We start from the raw sequence: 21,645 nt of genomic DNA on the forward strand, positions 1-21,645 counted from the left end.
TAACAAAAGGAACAGGCTAATGAAAAGTCTCTAAGTTACACAATAATCAAAAGCATTTTTGTCGCAGAAATATACAGAAAAATAGTGTGATTCATAAATATGGTTCGCTTGATGAAAACCGTAACACTGTCTTGGTTTTCTGCTATTGGTCTAATTATTATTTATCCACGAAATATTAAAAAAAAACATATATAACGCCTTTACTGTCACGTTCTCTCATTTGTTTCGTCGGCGAACTTGTATTTTTTAAAAATCATTTGATCACTACAGGTTTCTTGTATATGATGACATTTACACGATGCTTCATGTTCACGATTTGTCTTGCACCATTACGTCTGGAATGAATAAACAGACGTGTCGATGGCGGATCATGGGGGAAAGAGGAAGTGTTAGGGTTGATTATTTTGTGCCAACTTTGCATGGGCGAAAATGACCACATAATACCCTGAAATCAAACTTTGCTTTGGCAAAATTGACCAAATAATAGCCTGGAATCAAACTTTTTTCAAAATCTTATGAATTAATGCAAAGTGAGACCCGAAAGTGCTTGCTACATTGCGTTACTAATATTTTGACGGCAAAGTATGTGCCATCGGTCACGTTTGACCACATCATAAACGACCTTGCGGTGGAAAGCAATGAAACGAACAATATGCATCATTTGCAAATTATTAGGTGCATAGGAACTGTGTCTTGCTGCTCCTTCGACTGTATTGTATGTGGTAATCTGCAACTCCATGTCGAAAAAAAAAAAAGAAAATAATGTCCTAGCACCCCCCCCCCCCCGCTTTTTCAGCGGAACCTCGACTAGCATCCTCCTTTTCAAAATGTCTGGTTTCGGCCTTGCTTTCCCAAAGTAGTTTTGCACTCAGTTTATTTTTCTAGTTTTATGTAGGGATGCATTTTTAAGGCATATGCCTACAAAACTGTGTTTCAGTAGAATGCGTTGGTCTTCTAGGCCTAAATCCTTTAAATGCTGCAAGTACATGTAGTAGTCAAGGTTTTGGATAGAGAAGTTTTAACATCATTAAAACTAAATTGATTTACAAAATAAAACTTCTGATATAGTATGTTTAGTTTTTGTTCATGAATTTTCGAGAAAAAATGGTAGAGTGTTTATACGTGTAGGTTAAAATGCACTCCTCGACGGTCATGAAGCGGTTGGTGATTTACAGTCTACAAATTTACCTTTTATTTTCCCATGTTGTCATCACTAACTTACTACATGAACTACAAATGCCTTCTTGTTTTTTTGGTAATAAATCATTGATTTATTTTACATGTAAATTCATTTCTGAACGAACATAAAAGGAAGTAGACAATTTGAACCAGTAGACAAATTGAGCAAACCCAAATATTAATTAAAATTTTCGTTTCCGCGAAACATGCATTTTCGTACCAATTCATTTGAGGTATACAAGGTTAATTGAGCCGTACTGAGCTCTGAACAGCAGTTTTCGAGATCTGCGAGTTCAAAGTTTTCTACGTTAAATGACCTGGGCCATTTTCCCTTGGATTCTGACCACTAGTAAGTGTCTAGATCCGGCCCTGAAATGTTGCCGCAATTGTACGACTATTCGCAAACCGTGTTCACATTTAATAAACTGAACAGTTTTCTGTTCGTGTTTAATACTAGTTTTACAGCATATTTGATAATTGGAGCAAGTCCAGACATGTTTTATGTTGGTCATACACAGAACAATCACAGAAGTTATGATGATTGGTGCCAAAAAATATATCAAATCTTGGCCGAAAATATAAATATACCACGTGTTTAAAAGGCATGAAACGTTCTTAAAATTTTAGTCTATGCAAATAAAGACCACTGTGAATGGATATGTTTCACATCTGCCGTCTGGAATGGGTCCTTGAGTTTGTTAAATGTGTATTTTGTATTAATTCTGAATGAATTTCAATCGTTATTTGTTACATCAGTTACGATTTAATTTTTAAACGTATTTGTATCATTTTGTACAAGAAGATTTTCTCACAATTTCCACATTACTAAGCAAATGAACCGTTTCCGTCATGATTCCGTGTGTAATTGACTCAAAGCGGGTGTGTGTGGAGGATTAGCCTGTAGAGGCTCACCCGTCTACGAATGCGTGGACAAGCAGCCACTGCCCCCTGAAAACTACACCTATACGTCGAGTCAGTGTTCTGTACTGTCAAGACGTATACAGAAGGGTCTTTACAGTTGCACAAGAGTTTACAGGATTAGTATAAAAAATGCCCCTACAAGTTGACTAACGAATAGACCAGTATTCCTTACTTTTCTGCACAATTTAAGGAGGTAGATCTAGGGTAAGGGACATAACTCTTGAAATCAGTGATATGTTTGTATCATATTCAATTTCACCAAAGCTTTTCAAGCTTTCATTTGAAGCAGAATGAAATTGGCTGTTAAGTTCCCTAACAAAGCAACCATATTTTGCTCAAATTAACAGTTACCTTCTTTTTTTTCAACAAATTTTAATGCTTTCTATGTAATTGACTTCCCTTTATTCAAAACCAACCTTCAACTTTGAGAAAGGATGCATTTGTGATATGAAATGCCTTATGGTTGAAATTTTTTGAAAACAAAATTTAAACTTACTGTTTATTTATTTTTTTTGTGTGTTTGGACTCCATCTGAAAGATATAAGTACTGATCAGAACTGATACCACAAAAAAAGTAGAAATCTATGTAAGCTACCAATTGATGAAATGAATCAGTAGAGAGAGCATTGCACAAGTTTTAGCTAAAGGTACTTTATGACATGGACAGGCATACATAATACACACATAACAACTAAGCAGCAACACTTGCATACCCCACATCTAAATTCAGGGGTGGAAACATTTTCACTTATATTAAAATAAAATTACATGATGCATAAATACCACTTCTCCATAACACTGGGAGACAATTCACTGAATCCTAAATTTCGCCTAAACCAGTTAGAAACAAATGAATAAAAAATAAGTAGAATTTTAAAAGCGATTTATTCCTGTATCATTAACAAGTGATAAACTGATCGACATATTGCCCCTATACAACCCATAACAATTACAACTTGCCATCAATTCTCTATTACTAAGGTCAAACAAAGTTAATTTCTTGGTTCTCAGAACAGTTTTCAAGAAAATCAATGAGAGAAAGTGGCAATATTTCAACTTTTATTGCCAAAAAGACACGAGGGATGGTTCATACTTTTTCATAGCACAATTCCATATTAATTTTTCAAGCACCAATAAAAACAGAAGTGGGAAAGCCAGAGAACCAGAAATTGTGTTTAGCTGGCAGAAGTCCTAGTTTTTGAGAAGAAAATTAACAAATGAGACTAGACACTCAATCTTTCTATAAAATAATTCACTCTCCCATCTCTTTCACAGTAAAATTTCACTTAAGAAGCCATACTTCACTTCCACAGCTCAGACTCAAAACTGACCAAATGTTAAAAATGACTGATTTCATGTAGAACAATCATGAAATATTATGGTAAATGCATTATCAACAAAGTTGCAAAAAAAAAAACAAAACAAAGAAACAGTTTCCACCTGCAGTCTAGTAGGTTTCAAGTGATAGTCACTGACTATTTATAGACGATGTTGTTTAAACCACGCAGCATATCAGCGGTCCTTTCACAAAAAATCGTAAGTGTAAAATTAGTCGTAAGTTATGATGTCATCATAGAGTTACGTATTATGACGTCACAACTTACGACTAATTTCACTCTTACGATTTTTTGTGAAAAGGGCCACTGTTCTATTTAAGAAGAGCAGTATAAAATCAGATTATTGTATGAACACAATAGTGATGAAATGTACAATGTCAGAGTTCATAGAAATATCAGTCAGAGTCAACTTCTTCCTTAATCTTTTTCTTCTTCTTCTTCTTTTTCTTTTCACTGCCAACATCTGAAATAATATAAAGTTTGTCTGTGTCAAGATAATATATACTCTGGTATATAAATTTGTTGAATAGGGATATAATCATACAAGGACTATAACATGCATGAATAGTGCAGGGAGCAAACGATACATGGCCTCAGTTGAAAATCATGTTCGTTTGCCCTTCCCATATCAAGCAAAAAAAAAAAAAAAAATTGTCCTGTCAAAATGAGCTGGGACATGGCATACAAACCTATATTTTAATATAGACCCTATTTTATTCAGAGTTTTAACAGTCAATAGGTTGAAACAAGAAATCAGGGAAGCCTGAAGGCCCTTACTACCATAATAACATGCACTGTTTCATTTCATATTTCCGATGCAGTCGGTATAGTTTCGCTTTTTACCCTTTGACCTTAAGGACGCTCTTCTATGGAAACACAAATAACCCTATTGCAGTTCTTTGTCCCGATTGCCAAATACTGATAACTTAGTGGAGTTTGAAAAAGGAAATTGAAATTGTGTGCCATGCGTTATTTCCTGATGAAAATTATAAGTAAAAAGAACAAATTTACAGTGTCAGCTATCTTTTTTAAAGATAGTACTTGTTTGTATTAAAATCTATCAAAAGTGTGTTGAGTAACTGTTTGTGGTGTGGACACACTGGCCAGTAGGGTATATAATAATGTCTTTCAAAAGACAGGCATACTGTCAAAGCAAAAAAAAAAAAATTGTGTTTCCTGTTCCATCTTTTGACACTTTGTTTTACCTTAAGTGAATGGGGAAGACATATAAGTAGTTGAACTGTTCTTCCTTCAAAATGTCAATAAAAAATGCTAGGGTAGGCAAAAATATAGGGTACAGAAACAATAAACATATATATTTTTTGTTTGACCTTAAAAATCCAACTTTAATAGAAACTATAAGATTTTTCTAGTTATCATAATGAAGTCCTATACAATATGAGAAATCACAGTAACAAGATGTTATGTAATGTGGTAAACCTTCACTTGACTTGCAACAAATTCAAATGCATACATGCAACCACAACAGAAATATGCTTCTTTACAAAAATAAGGATGTTTCCTTTAAATGGCCAATATTACATAATAACAGGGAGATAAAACCCTTGTTTACATAATTAAGACTAGAACTAATTTACATTTCAACAAATCAATCCCTTAATAATGTCACCACAAACTAAAGTGGTTATATTTGATATAAAACCCAAGTCAACCAATTGTACAAGTTTATTTTTGTCAAGTTGGGAACTTATTGCTGGGGTGTCATAAGTTTTTAGTTCATATGTTGTCTTTCATATTTGAGATGTTTTACACTTCTGGCTTGAGGTTATGTGAAATGTTCTTTGTATAGCAAAAAAAACAGAGACAAGTCTTGTTTCCAGCTACAAACAAGAAATAAAATAAGGTAGCTAGGTGGATAAATTATTTATTTTCCAAAAACATGTTACACTGAGTTAAAGGGGAAACAATCTGGACTATTACAGTGTTTGAGACAAAATGGCCATAAAATGTTTAGGGTTGGCACAAATAAATAGGGAAGGGAGGGTGGCAGGAAATAGACATTTTATTTTTTTGCCTAATGAAGGTCTTAACATACATGTATATTCTCTGGTTTACAAAAAGGGGAAATTAAATTGTGGAAACCTTCTATTTTACTTGATTGAAGAAAATATTTTCTGCACTAAAACTAAATTTCAGTTGCAATAAGCATGTTTTGACATAATGCTATCTATACATACCTGTCAACATTCAGGTTATTATGTGGGAGATTCGTCCCAATTTACGCAGTCATGTAGAGAAGTTTATGCAAATACAATTTGTTGATGTAAAATTCAATATTTGAGTATTTCTCCAATAAAATAAAGTAATTTTATCCAAATACCTCCCATCAAATATTAAATTTTCGATGAACCCTCACCCTGAGGTGGTGGGAGGATTAACAGGTATGTCTATACTACTTTTACGCCGATTTTGAAGTAAAAAGAAATTCAAGGCTCCTAGTTTAGACTTAAATGAGTTCAATATAAATGACAAATGGTAGGGCTACTTATAATTATTAAAAATAATCACATACATGTACATGTATAGCATATCAACACATTAGATCTATCCTTGAATAAAACCTACCTTCCTGAGTTGTGTTAACACTGGTTTCCATATCATCAATATCACCATTCACTTCCTCTTTAATTTTCTTCTTCTTTTTCTTCTTTTTCTCTGGAGTTTCATCTGCAAAACATTACATTCCAAATTCTTTCATCGACACAAATGGTTTCCATAACAACCTCGGCAAATTAAAATTTCACCTTCCAATGATACTTCTTTTTAGGGTTCTTGTCCTGTTGCTCTTCAGTTATAAAGAAGTAACATACAAAAAATATCAGGCCCCAGCTCCAAAAAAAACTTATTTTTTCTTAACCTTTGGTAATTTGAAATTGATGTCACAAATATTTATGAAGTTTCTCAGACCTAAGTAACTTTTCAAATTTAGAGGTGCTGAGGCCAAACCTGTTTTGTTTTTTTCAAGAAATTTTGCCAGTTATCAAATCTTTTTTTCAAAAGGTACCATTTCTAACAATTTTAATTCACAGTGGAATGCTTAGTGCAAATTTTGGTCTGTGACAGAATTTTGATTACAATGTCAAGACTTACTGACACATCTCTAGATATGATATACATAGTGCAAACGTGAACATTTTCGAGATTTGGTGTCTTATATCAGGGGTGAAAGGTCCTGGAATTTCCTGCATCAGAAATGGAAAGTTCACCAGCAGAAAGTGAAAAGTCCTTAAAATAGTAAATGTAGAGTATAGTAGGTCCAACACCCAGGTAAATGAAATTTCAATGTCAACATCAGAAATTGAAGGTCCCAGACCTCAAGGTATTCTTCAGGGATGATTTTAGGAGGTCATCAACAAAGTGGATATTGGTAAAACTGGAAGTAAATAAACAGTAAAAAAAAAGAATTTGTAATATCTGGATTTCAATTAGCGGAATTACGCTAAAAAGCAGTAAAAAATCATCCATTGTTCTTGAGGGGGTTATTTTCTTTAATTTCTTGTAACCCCAAATGTAGTGAAAATTTCAAGATTAACAATAGGTAAAGAAAAAAGTACCTATTTCTTCAATTTTGGCCACTTTTGGTTTTACATCTTCGTCATCAGCATCATCAAATTTTCTTTTCTTTGGTACGCCAGGTAAAGTAGAATCTGCTCCTATGTCATATGTCTTCACTTCACTGAAAAAATACATCCATACCAGTAGTCATTTGATTTATATTGATTCATAAATTACATCTTTTTTTTGGTCCAGACTAAAATGTTGAATTACAACTTACTTCTGTGATTCCTTCATACTGAAAATGAACTGTTAAGTAGCACTGAAGCTAAGAATCATGCAAAATGTGATTCCTGGCTGAAAAGCCTACGTATTTTTATTTTTGATATTTTGTTTGACTTGCCATAGTAAACAGAAAAGTACACTTGGTTTTTCATATAACCCATATTTTTAGGAGATACGTTGTGGTTACCATTTTCCATTAAGAAATTCAACTTCACTTCATTTCACTCCCTAATACACAATTTTACCCCGACATTTCTGGAGACGGAATCATGTTTAAAATAATGAATCAATTTTACATGCAAATACATTTTATTTGTATGTACATGGCTGCTATTTGTTTTGGCGCTGTCGTTGTCTGCATACTTTTTCCCAATAAAAAGGGAGGCAGATGCTTTGAAAAAAAGTCACAAAATCACTGACATTTTATAATATAGACCCATAAAATAGCTAATTATGAAAATAAAAATATATAGCCTTTTTTAAGGGTGTATCAAATTTTTTAGATTTTGCATGATTCTTACAAAGACTGCTACTTAAGTTTCAGCATGCACTAGGGCAGTGCTAATGTACTGAACCATGAACTAATTGATGACAAAAATATAAATATGTTTTCTTACCTTTTGTTTTCATATTTTTCCCATTTGGCCTTTGCTTTTCCACTTCCACTAATGCCCCTTGCCTAAAATAACATTAGAGAATGCCTTTTTAACATAATGGAAAATTAATAACAAAAAATACATTGATACCAGAGAAATACATGTAGCACCAACTATCATGGTTTGTTAAGAAATTGTTCTTTAAAGACTATTTCTGATTATAAAAAATACAAGTAACAAGTGTCAAGATCTACAAAATTAAAAATCAGAGTACTATATTTTTCATAGTTGTGCATTTAATTTGATTAAAACCATTTGAAGAATGCAGTTTATAGTGTGTGCATGAGGCTGTCTCAGATAGAACTGTTAACTGTTAGTGTCAGAGATTATAAGAACTTTTTTTATTTTAAATTATAAGTTGAAGTAAGATGGCCATCCATGAATACCTTGTCTTCCAATCTTTTCATTCTGTATTCTAATTTTGCTCTGTGTTCCAATCCTAGCTCTGTATTTGTTTCTTCACCAAGTGCATCTACCCTGATGGCCAGAGCACACTTTGCTGCCAACATTCTGGAGACCTACAAAAACAATATAACACAATGTGTCAGACTCTATTAACATCTAATCAACCTATTACAGGTAACAATATCAAGGGTTTAAAGATGCTGCCAAGTCCAACAGTGCACTTTGGTCCCATTTTGTACAATATTCCCTAAATGGGCCAAATATAGAACTCAATATTGAATGTTGCAAGGAAATTCATGACCTTTCACCTTTAATAGACCCTTACAAGTAGGTTGTCAAGGGAACAAATATGTTGTTACTGACTAGACATAAGGTCATTCAACTAAAAGGCATGCAAAAACTTTTAAGGAGCTATTCAAGATTTTTATGAAGAAAATATTTCAAAGAATGTATAATTCCAGCAACTGTTTTATTATCTATAAATATGAAAGGGATAAACATTTTAAACTAGTCCAGTGTGGGGAACCACCACTCGCCACCTTGCCAAATATGAGCAGATGTGTAATTTGGCGAGTTCTCATTAGCTTACACTCGTCAATTTGGCGATTGTCATTTGATTGGCAAGTTTCAAGAAAAGTTAATCAGCCAACAGGTTATAAAGTAAAACTTCCCTTAACATCCTACATTCAAAATATGTTACCTACATTTTAAGAAGTTTAGCTTGAATATGTCCAGTGAATTTGTGCGTGATATGCAAAATTTTATTGACTTGTAAAGCATTGTTTATGATCTGCCATTTCAATTCCCAGTAAACGGGATGTGCCAAAACCTATGCAACGGTTCCAATCTCATATTAGTATTCAAACGAAATTATCTTGGTAATTTAAGATATGTTACCTTGCAAATTAGTTGTTTATTGTCAAAATAAAAATGAACAAGAAGCAAATGATAAACATTTACTTGTTTCATGATGATGAATCTGTTGTAATATAATTCTATTTTTAAAATATGAGTTTAGAAATGGAGTACTTATTTTGTTACTGTAAAGTACATGAAAAACTTCAATGGGAGGGAATATTCAAAAAATGGAAAAGTTTTTTGATAAATTGGAAAACAAATGAAAAGATAGTTGAAGAAAGAAAAAGAGAGGTAGAAGGGAGTCAAATCCAGGAGAAAACAGATAATAATACAGAGAAAAAAAAAAAAAAAAATTGCCTACTTGATTTTCTATTTGGCTAGCCAGATCAATATTCCACTAGCCAGAATGACAAGTTGGAAAAAAAATGGTTTCCCACACTGCCAGTCCTATCTACCATTGCTATTTTGAATTCCTCGTTTTAGCACTACCTCTTATTCATACCAACCTTTCCTTTAATCTTTGGCGTACTCTGTCCAACCATTGAAGCATGATAAATCAGACCATATTTAGGTGTGTCATGTTTTGTTTTCAGGGCTCTAAACAGGGCTTTCTCTGCCCCTAAAATCTGGACTGTTGAGGAGGGATGCTTTGCCAAATTCAGCAATGAACCTGTGAAGATAGACCAATGTATGCTCAATGTATATTTGAGCCACAGTCGGCGCATCATGACTTGGCAAAGCTTTACTATAAAGTTTGGTTAAAGGAAGGAAAGGGCAAAATTAGGTATGTACAATTATATGAAGGATACAACTTTATTGGAACTCTTTTTATGTTTTAAGGAGTATAGATCTATGGTAAGGGACACAACTCTTACAAATCATTGGAACGTTTGTGTTTACTATTTTACATCAATCTCATGTAAGCATCAAAGTAACTTGGACTGATTTCATTCTGTTTCAAAGGAAAGCTTGAAAGGCTTTGGTGAAATTGAATATGATACCAACACATCACTGATTTAAAGAGTTATGTCCCTTACCCTAGGTCTACCTCCTTAACTTACTTAGATACAAAAAGATTACACAGGTTAAGCTTTAATAAACCAAAAAGTTTTTTTCATCAGTACTGATTAACTTATCAAACACACATGTCAAAGGGAGGTAACTACGAAAAAAAAAAAAAAATCAAACAAAGTATACTTAATCATATAATTTTATTCTGGATACAGTATCAAGAGTTTGTCCCAGAGCTTAATGAGATTCCTACCTGCATGAGCAATCAAGCGTGCCCCTACCAACTCCCCTACAAGGATGGTAAGATTTGGGGCTACTGCCAACATTCTGTTTTTAATGTAGTCATACAGTTGTGCTCTGTAGTCTGTGATTTCTATAACCTATTAATCACAAAATAGAATTTTTTTACTGAAAATGACCTTTCTCTTTTCAATGAGTAATATTTCAAACTACTGCAGAAATTTACTTTAAAAATCTTACCTCCTTATTTATGTTACTTAAACAGTTATTTCATTTCTAAATAGATATTAGAACATTACAAGACCTATATATTGGCACAAATAAAGCAAAATACAGAGAAAGGCATTGAATGTACTCAATGATGCAGTCAACTAAAATGTGCTCATTATAAATAGACATATCATGATTTTTTTTTCTATTTGAATGAATAGCCTCAGTGGTAGTGACGAAACTGTAAGTACAACATCACAATTGTCAGAATGATTTGGTACATCATTGGCTGATATATCTAAATTCAACGAGACATCAAGCAAATAGTCCTTCAAGATTAAAGGAAGTTTGTAGTGATACAGAGAGCCAAATTTCTTTAAATAAAATATGCAAGATTATCTTCTTAGGGCTGTTTCAGTTGAACATATGAGGGACGGGGAGAAGGCACTTTTATTCTTTGTGTATGGGTGGGTGTTCAGGTCTATTGACAAAGTATAGAGCTTAATACAAACATCAACAGAACTTCTATAGATGACTTGCCTGGTGAAAAAGTGCCTTCCTCAGGTATCTCATATTTTTTAATGGAACATCCCTTCAAACAGTGTATATCTTGTGTTAATTAAGAAAAAATCCTGTTTCTTACAGCAAGTAATACTTTTAACTTCAGGGAATTGAGTTGGTATTTTCTTGATTAAAAAGACCATTATATGGTAATATGTCTAACTGGACAATTGATGTGAATTGATTTAAAAAATTTGCACTTTCTATCAAACCAGGAGAAAAACACTGATAAAAGGAAAGACAGTTTAAATTTCCTTATTGGTTGTCCAGTTAACTACCAAAAGGTCATCAGGTAAATACAGTGACTGTCCTTATATCAAGGGAGGATCACTCTACTACCTAAAGTTAACTATATTACTTCTTGTAAATGCAGACATCAATTTTGACACATCTAAAGGTGAATATCAGTCAGATTGTGCTGTTAGTCAACACAATTAGCCCTTGGCAAGATACTGGTAAAAAATGATGACAGCAAGTAGTAATGAGGTAAAATTTGACTGAATATAAACATGTGAAGGAAATCAGTGAAATTAAGGGTTCAGGCTTGCACCAAAAAAAATTTGGGGACAGACTAAATAACTGTGCCATTAAATCATGAAAAACTTTGAAAGGGAATAAAATAAGTTAAAAATACCTGATCACAAAGATAAGTAACATTCATAATATCTTCTTCAGAGATTTCTGTTCCCATGGAGATTTCAGCTGCCTTTTTCAATTCTGCCTCTAACTCTTCTGGTAAAACATCCGAGAAATCTGTTGTAGCTGCATTTGTTCTTGACCCTAGAAGTAGACAGGTTTCAAATTGTTAAAATGTTATTTAGAGCTCTTTGCAGAACACTGACAAGAATAATATTGTCGATCCATGATGGTCTTGAATACGTAAAGATTGTTTGCTTGTTAATAGAGACAATAAGAGCTCACGATTATGTGGAGTAACAATTTCTTTTTATGTTGTGCTTTTGTTCTGGCATTTGCTGAAAGACATGGCTACTTGATAGGGATTTTACTGTATTTTTTGCTACAAACTACTGTGAAAGAACTTCAATTAATGGATACCCATTTTCATGGATTAGGGAAGAATCACAAGTTTGTGGATTCTTGAATTCGTGGTTTTGATGTTTTCAGTATACACATCAATGGAAATCTCTTTTGGGAACCAAAGTTCGTGGTTTGGCCTACCCACGAAAACCACGAACAATAATATTTTCACAGTAAGCTATCAAAATAATGTGTTTCTATAACTATGCTGATATTTTCATAAATCATGTCTTTTTTCAGTACTTCTCAACCTAAGAATCAGGCAAAAGTACAATGAAACTTCTCTTAACCGAACCTGCTTTGGATTTGAATACAGAAACTTATCAAATTAGTTGCTAATTTTGCAAACATACAGCCTCAGTGGTAGTGACGAATAGAAAGTGTATAACATCACAAAAATCAGTCGCTGTATATCCATCATTGGCTGTTACAATAAAATTTTAAAAAATGATGTGCAAATACTTTCAGTATAGTCAATGTCTTCACTGAACCTTGAATAATCTCAATATGTCTAAACCCATAACTTCTTAAAAGTTCTTTTATATAATTTTTTGAAAATTTCGTACCTCAGTGGACCAAACACCTGTCCAAACCAAACCAATTTCAAAGACAAAAACAGATTCAATTTAGAGAAGTTCCTCTGCAAAAATATCAACATTAATTGGATACATGTTTTTTTTTTTCTCATTTAGTCTGGCCATTTTCAACAAAATGCAGGTCACAATTGTTTTTGGGTCCACTGAAATATTTCACTAATACAAAATCTACATAAAGACGGCCCAACCCGTGAAGCTGTTAACTACATAATATGAAAATACATATAAACTATTTAAAAGTCAATATTTTTCATGTTAAATGAACTTGAAAGAAACAATCACTATAACATAAAAGAGCAAATTCCCTTATTCTACATTACTAACCCATCATTGTTCTACATTACTAACCCATCATTATTCTACATTACTAACCCATCATTGTTCTACATTACTAACCCATCATTATTCTACATTACTAACCCATCATTTTGACAATTTTGGCGAAAGCCAAGTTATCTGTGACAATTTTGCCCAGCTCAGGGAAATGCCATCCATACCATTCTCTACATCTCATCACATAGTTGTTTAATTCTTTATCTAAATCATCTAATAAAGCTACAAGAATGGAAAAATGTAGTCAATAACAGAAAAATTACAGATTTGCTCATCATTTCAGTGATTGCGATTAAAATTTTGCCAATGAGACAATGGCCTCTTTACCCTTCAATTCAATGGGGCATTCTATAAAAACATGGGACAAAATTTGGAATAGCAGCTAAGGCCGGCTAGACAATAGATATTGAAGACCAAATGTAACATAAACAAACTATAATTTACACTGCAAATCAAATGTTTATTAAGTGTTAACAATTAACGTGTCAATTAATTGTCACATCAAATCTATTTTTCTTTTCTATTGTTTGAGTTTTTATACTAATGTATTGTCTAGTCGTTTATAATAGTCCATCGATCCCAAATTAGTTAGACCCTAACATGGCTATTAAAGTAGTTCATCACAAATGATAGGAAAGAGTCAATTTTTTATGTTTGGCTGTGATCAGATTTTGGATTTTTTGGGGGTGCTTCAGGACCAGATAATATGACTCCACCATTATCAATATTTTCAATAGGGGGTTCATAATTGTGTCCAGCTGCCAAGTTAGTTTCTACAACAAATGCAGTTTGATTCTGGTAATTACCATCATTAATATTTTTTTAGGCATTTAAAAAGATAACTTCTTCTGTTTTGGTGTTCAAATTATTCTTTAAAAACAATTTTTACTGTTCTCTCAAACGCTTAAGTGATCAAGAATATGTAATCAAAAATCGACAAAGTACCATTTCGATCCCTAGTCTTCAAATCCCCTCGAAAATGTGGTGATCAAAACATCCGCCTGCAGCTAATAAAAACATTATTAAAAGACATGTTCATGCCTTTTTTAATGTCACAAGTAGTGGACAACACTCCACCATCAATGATGGAAACTTTATGTGTGCACATGACGCGACACATTAGTCACTCAATGGGCCATTCCAAGAGGAAATGTAACTATGGCGCATGGCGCACAGTCATCCCAATCACTGTAATTTTTTTCAAAGCTTAAAAGATAAATTTTGTAAGTGAATGAGCAGATGACCAATGACCTGTGATGAACGCAACTTAAATTGTATTGAACTTTATTGATGTAATGGTTCAATTCCTTTTTCTAAACTAAACAAACCTGAAAGACGATTTCATCAGTTTAAAGGAGTTTATTTGACACATATTAGTAACTTTGATAAAGTATACAAATACCTTACACAAGAAAAATTCAGACATCAGCATACCCACTAGTTTTTGCATCTTGGAGTTCATGCACCCACTTGAATTTTGGGGTTTAGAGATTTTTTAATGTGTACAAATGATTGATTTGTCTTTTTTTTAATAAATAAGACTTTGGCTTTTAATGTAAAGAAATCTTACTCTCACAGATGGACACATTTTGACAATACAAGGATCGGAAAAGCAGAAATTTGAAGATTAGAATAAAAATAGAATAACATTATTGTATGTGTATGAATGTTTTGACTAGAGAAATTATACCTACATGTAAAATAATTCTCGTAGGATCAAATCCACTACCCTTTTCCCATTCAGGGACATGATCAAAGGAATACCGGAAATCATCATAAATAAACAAAAATCTCTACTAAGAATAAAACCAGCAAAATCACACTCAAATGAAGAACCCCCTTACCCACAATCTCACGTGTGGAAATCCACTAGGTTTTTATTGTAAGTGAAAAACCTACTACTATATGTGAATGGGCATGCTGAGATGCTCATTTTAGAATCCATATGTGAAACATACGAGTAACATATTTAGATGTAATGAATAACTCATTATAATCATGTGTATGTCTTTCTTATGATTTAACATGTGTGTTCATGACATTTTTTCACAAAATTCCTCAACATACTCTCATATAGTTCAAAACAAACATTTCTATATGAGTTTAAAGACATGTTACAATATTTCTTGAACTAACTAGTAATTGTAACAAGGTAAAGTAAGGCTTAAGTTTTCTTATTCTGATATACTTACATATTGCTTGTACTATCATAGTGTCAACCTTGTCTGGACTGAACTTTAATTTGTATCGAGACAGACTGAAATTAAAAATTAAATTGTTTTCTTATTTAAAATCTATAGTTTCTATAGATAATGAGAAAATAGCCATTATCCACTGACCTGACCACGGTAAGGTATCAGACAATCTAAATACTAAGTGTAAAAACAAGCCTAACTGTTTTTTTTTTTCCAAATGCAGATCTGCATTTTTTCCCCTGTCACTGCATAGTGTTTTACGCAATAATGGCCGGTTCTTAACAATACACATATTCCCTACCTACAAACATACCTGTGTGCTAAGCCAAGTGCCATAGCTGACATTTCCAGAGATGAGACTGTACATACCTGTGTACTAAGCTAAGTGCCATAGCTGACATTTCTTTCTCTGATATTTCCTGTGATGAGACTGTTCATACATGCCCGTGTGCTAAGTGGAGTGCAATATCAGACAATTCCTGTGATGAGACTGTACATACCTGTGTGCTAAGCCGAGTGCCACAGCTGACGTTTCTTTTTCTGGTAAACCTGTGATGAGACTATTCATACATGCCTGTGTGTGAAGTGGAGTGCAATAACTGACATTTCCTTGATCAGACTGTTCATACATACCTGTGTGCTAATCCGAGTGCCATAGCTGACATTTCTTTCTCTGGTAGACCTGTGATGAGACTGTTCATCTGTGATCTGATTCCTCTCATCAGTTCATGAATGTTGGAGTTGAATACACAGTTAAGGTCAAACTTTTCCTGTGAAAAATAATTTCAGGATATTTTTTTTTCCAAATCTAAGGTTTAACTTGTTCATTTACTAGTATCATTTAATATTTTTTCAAAATAGTTTTTTCAAATCATTTATATCTTTTACTAAAAGTATAAGTATTCTTCAAATAAGACATAAACATTCACAAACATAAATTTATGAAGCCAGCCAAAAAAAGTGAAATTGGCAAAGTAGGTAGTAAACATACAAAAAAAAAGGAAACGTAATGGTGAAATCCAAAATTAAAATATCTTCTTAATGCAAACCATATTTCCTTCAGGAGTTGCTTACATTAGATAAAGAGAACTTCTTGTAAAGAAAGTCTGATGCTGAACAATGAAATTTGCATGCTTATACCACAGTGTAGTTGGTTTAAAGTTAAGTACCTTAATAACATTGCCAAGCTTAGCATCAGCTACAGCTAACTCTTCTTGGGCATCTTGTACAACCAATTTCTTCATGAGTTTTTTCAGGGATTTACTCATCTTTCCCTCAACAGCAGCAGTGGCAGCTGCAAAACAATGTTAAAATTTTATAATGACCTGGGAGAAAAAATTTTTTAAACAACTATATGAATTGAACATTTTTCATTAAAATCTAATAAAGTGATAAAAGTGATTTAAATAGCTCTCTAGGAAGAATTCTGCAGTAAAGAATTGTACAAATATGTCCTACTTAATTACCACAAAACATCTGTGTGATCTTTTGGACACAGTTTTTTAAATTGGAAAAGCCATCAATTGTGATTTCCTTAACCTCCAAGTTTTACCAATCCACAAGCTATTCAATATTAAAGATGCAACATCTAAAATAACATACTGCAAAGTTGAACAATACGGTTGGCATATTTATAACTTCATTCTATTTAAACAGTCCCATGGGATGAAAATTAGTGTTACAGAATCCAAAGTATTTAAAAGGGAAGCTACAGCCTCAGTGGTAGTGACGAATAAGTAAGGTTATGACATCACCGAAATCAGTTCATTGATATCCATCATTGGCTGTTCAGGTACATGTGTCCATACTTCATGAACCAATTTGCATAAAATTATTTAATGTTAGAACAAACCTGCAAGAGCTTCTGTTGTGTCATTGAATTTCTTGAAATGCTTTAGCTTCAGCCTATAACATATAAGTAACACTAGAAACTTAAGTTTAGGCCAAAAGAAAAAATTAGTGTGTTTACTGTCACATGCTGAAAAAAATAGGGTAGGTAGGTCAGACTTTTTTATAGCCACCACTGATGTTTACTACGATAAATACCGGTGACGTAAAAGCAGGAATTTCTGGAATTTCAGAAAATTGCTGATAAAAAAGTTAGGGCCACGACGATAAAATGAAGGTAGGTCGGGTGACCGTAAACACACACAGGTTTTTTGGCCTTAATACAGAGCTGAATATTGCAGTGATTGGGTGAACACAAGAGTTTATGAAGCTTCAATAGTGTTCTCCACAGTTGCATCATAAAAAGTCAATTATTTTGCATATTTTTGTGTGACAAAAAAGATTAAACTTCGTACAAATTTTATTTCCAGATTTTCTTTAAATTGTTAGTAAAAGCCAACCAGCTTTCCAAAATTCAAGGCAGTTGTTATATAATTATAGTTGGTAAAATAAAAATCGGTCATAATGGGAGAATGGAGAACACAGACTATATTAACCTCCATCAGTTTCAAAAGAAAGCATAACCCTTAATTTGTAAGGGGGAAATGATTCACCGTATGTACCGAAATCATGGCATTTTTTTGCGACCATTCAGTCCACAGTACACCATGGTCGCCTACAATACTAACAATATGATGCCATTTTTAGATTAATTCATTAGTATTAGTGTTATAGCTAGCATTATTTCAATGACCTAGAGAATAAAATAAAATGTTGCATAAATCAAATCCTTCCTTTTTATTCCCTGTTGTGCATAAATGGCTTTGTTTTGTAAAACATGGCGGCACCCATATGAAGGACACACATCTCTTAAAATGTATCGAGATACGTACCATCAAACACATCCAATATCGTGATATGTATCATTATCTCTCTAATAATTTGTAACAATAAATGTTGCTCCAGAGAATCAATTGAAATTCAGTCTATAGAGCACTGGAAGTTAAATCTCCAGACAGTGTTCTAAGATTTTTTAAAATGTTAAATTTCAACAGGAAAACGCCAATTGAAGATGAACTTTCACACCGTTAAAGTCTACTTTCCAAACTTAACAAATCCTTAAAAAAATTCAAGTTTCCTACTTGCCAAAGATTGATTGTTGGGGTTTAATGCCCAAGCAGCAATACTTCAGCTATATTCAGGAGATGAACATGAAATGATGATGAAATATGGGATGGGACACAAGGATAATGGGGTTGACAAATTTTGATTGCCACTGGAAATAGGGACGGATGGGTAGGGTACGGCAATTTAGCCTCCTATGGTGGAGCCCTATGGTTCCTACTCTGGGAGAATACCACAGAAGGGTTCTTCAACGTGTGAGGAATGTGGCATCTTCCCAACACGGTGCACCACTATGGTTTGCGGTCAAGTTTTCCATATTATAGCCTGACAACCCCAGCATGTAACATGCCAGGGGTACCCCATTCCACCACCTGGGGCACACAACCCAGTTGCTCTTTGGGCAGAGCGCTTAGCCCCCGGCTAGGTGTCTGATCACTATTTAGTGGCCTTTCACGACAAGCTTAGAGCTGCTGCAGGCCTATTCTTTTGACACACGGACCTGCATGGCCTACTTGCCAAAGAGAATGTAAAACAAAGTACAACTTTCCCACACCAAAACTGCACTTGCCTCTGGTAATGGGAAAGTGGGAAACCCTAAAACACTGAGAGTTTGAAAATATAGTTTTGATAGTGAAAAACAGAAACTCAGCACTAGAAATATCTGTGTGTATAAAGTATTGTACAGTGTAGAACATCTTAGTACATTGTACTAATCTTCAGGAGGATATCTTACAATTTGCTAGCAGACTCAGGAGATTCAAACTCTTTGTATAGATTTTCTGTTTCTCTAAGCTTCTTTTCATTTTGCAGCTGGAAAAAAGAAAAACAATTCATGACTTTACATACGTGAAATGTAGTCACAATTTCTTCTGTCCTAGCAACCTACAATGTACTTTTCCTCGGAAAGTGATACGTGAAAATATCTGATAAGGTTAAGAACAATACATGTACCAAAAGGAAAGTTTAATTTTTAATGGTACAGTGAAGAATTCCTCAAACATTCAACTTATTTTAGCACCTGAAATTGCAATGATGTTAATCAACATGCAGATTGATCCAATCAGACAATTGCTTATAATGTGACTGCATTATTGCCCCAGCATCTACAAATTTATTTTGTAGCTGCCCTGCTGACTTCAATGTAACCTTTTGCCCAAGAGGTTAAAATAATATCAATAGATCTTGTATGCAGCCTGTAAATCAAATGGAACTTTCAAGAGCCCCCATGCCTGGGTATTGGTTATGAGCCTATGTGTAGTCTAACACGTTTCCATTCATAATTGAGACAATTAGTGAAATTGCATGAGTGCAAAAAAGTTCTAATAATTCAAACTTTTAATAGAGACAGATCTAAATTTTGATTTAGAGACAAAACATAACTAAATAAGAAATTGCACGTGGTTGACAATGCACGTGGTTTTTTGTTATGGCTAATAAAAAAAATGTGTTTTCAAATGTCAGGTTATAAAACATGATGGAAATGTGACATGAATCAAAGATATCGTTGATCTTACCTTAAAAACTGCATATCCAGCAGCAGTTTCGAATAACACCAACATTTTCTTCTTGTAAACAGTCTTGCAAGCCACGAGGTAGACGGCTTCCTGTCAGTAACTCTAAACTCTGGAGTTGGGATGACGGAACGAATCTTGGAAAATTGGAATAATTTTGAAATGAACTTTAGATCGATTCACAAAGGTTAGAAGATCGTTGGGTATAAAAAATAATAAATCTTATTTTAAATAGTTAAGATGTCGACATTGGTTTTTTTTAACGTTAAGATAAGAAAAACACTAAACACTTCGTTAAGATCTATAAATTACAAAATTAAACTAGTGGAACGAATTAGCGGGCTTATTAACCCAGTTTCTGGAGCTTGTAAGTGGAAACACTGTTATTATATATATAAATATTAACAATATATATATATATTCGTAAATCTAATTTTTCACCTATTTGCAATTTTCAGTAATAACATGGATTTTTTTCTGTATATTTTAATTTCATTTTGCAATAAGTATTTCAATATTTAAAAAAAGGTATAGTCGGTAGGGTTAGCGGAAACACGAGAATTTCGTTCTGGCCTGGTTGGAAATGGTACCACTATCGAAATTTTTTTACTCTGAAATTTAAATCTTTTAATGGTAAATTTCAAAGGAAAATGTTTGCAACTATATAATTATATAACGTACCCGAATAATCCAGTCGTTATATTACGTTCCCTACAATCTCGAGAGTAGAAAAGAAACAGATACAGAGTAGATTATTTGGGTTAGCGTATAACGATATATACGATTTCAACAAAATTTATGTCCCCGGCCAAAAAAGCAGATACTTGTCCTTGCCCCGCATATATTCGTACAACATACATATACAACCAGTTAAACTTTGGGCGACGGCAAATTATTTAATTGCTCTTAAATACAAACCATTTTCTTCTCGAGGGGTTGGGGCTGAGATTTCATGTTGAGTTATATTTTTTTTTCACGCAAACGCAAAAATTCATTTCAGCAGCACCCAGATTTTACAAGAAAAAAGTAATGTTTGCAGGTTTGAAGTAGAAATTCTAACTTAATTATCTTGTAAATGAGTATTCAAGGGAACCAAGGTCCTAGCGGTAATCAAAAGAATGTAACCAAGGAACAAAGACCAGACATGGAAAACAGACATACACAAAAAAGAACATAAAGTAACTAAAATAATACATACAGAGTAACAAAAGCAAATGAGCAACTCGGACTCCACTAAAAACTGGGAGCATGGACCAGGTGCACCGGTAGGGTCAAGATTACCTAACATGAAGTTGTTAGCATTGTCGTGCTATGCCCCACCCGCCCCGTGCAGGTCCGGGTGTTAAAAGAATAGGCCTGCAGCAGCGCGAAGCTTGTCGTAAAAGGCCACTAAATAGTGCTCAGAACCCTAGCCGGGGGCTAGGGCGCTCTGCCCAAAGAACAACTGGGTTGTGTGCCCCAGGTGGTGGAATGGGGTACCCCTGGCGTGTTACATGCTGGGGTTGTCAGGCTATAATACGGAAAACCTGACCGCAAACCATAGTGATGCACCGTGTTGGGAAAGATGCCACGTTCCTCGCACATTAAAGAACCCTACTGTGGTATTCTCCCAGAGTAGGAACCATAGGGCTCCGCCATAGGAGGCTAAATTGCCCGACCCTACCGAACTCTCCCTATTTCCTGTGGCAATCAAAATTTGTCGACCCCATTGTCCTTGTGGCCCATCCCTTTTTCATTTCATCATCATTTCATGTTCATTCTATCATCAATTTCATGTTCAT

The 21,645-nt window shown here is 33.9% G+C and overlaps 1 protein-coding gene across 1 annotated transcript; it reads right to left on the reverse strand.

Moving 5' to 3' along the window:
- Positions 1-2,966: 2,966 nt before the first annotated feature.
- LOC148600079 (nucleolar protein 58-like) lies at positions 2,967-19,965 on the reverse strand. Its single transcript, XM_088557480.1, has 15 exons — positions 19,868-19,965; positions 19,087-19,163; positions 17,194-17,246; positions 16,511-16,635; positions 15,975-16,111; positions 15,339-15,403; positions 13,234-13,368; positions 11,814-11,959; positions 10,422-10,548; positions 9,664-9,827; positions 8,281-8,412; positions 7,856-7,917; positions 7,013-7,134; positions 6,024-6,125; positions 2,967-3,900 (listed from the first exon to the last, which is right to left on the reverse strand). Exons 1-15 carry the CDS (start codon positions 19,910-19,912, stop codon positions 3,833-3,835), a joined length of 1,560 nt encoding a protein of 519 aa, XP_088413606.1. The 5' UTR covers positions 19,913-19,965; the 3' UTR covers positions 2,967-3,832.
- Positions 19,966-21,645: the final 1,680 nt, after the last annotated feature.

The sequence above is a fragment of the Perna viridis genome, chromosome 13, assembly GCF_037379345.1.
Source record: "Perna viridis isolate PV_CMFRI_1.1 ecotype Kerala chromosome 13, ASM3737934v1, whole genome shotgun sequence".
Taxonomy (NCBI): Eukaryota; Metazoa; Mollusca; class Bivalvia; order Mytilida; family Mytilidae; genus Perna; species Perna viridis.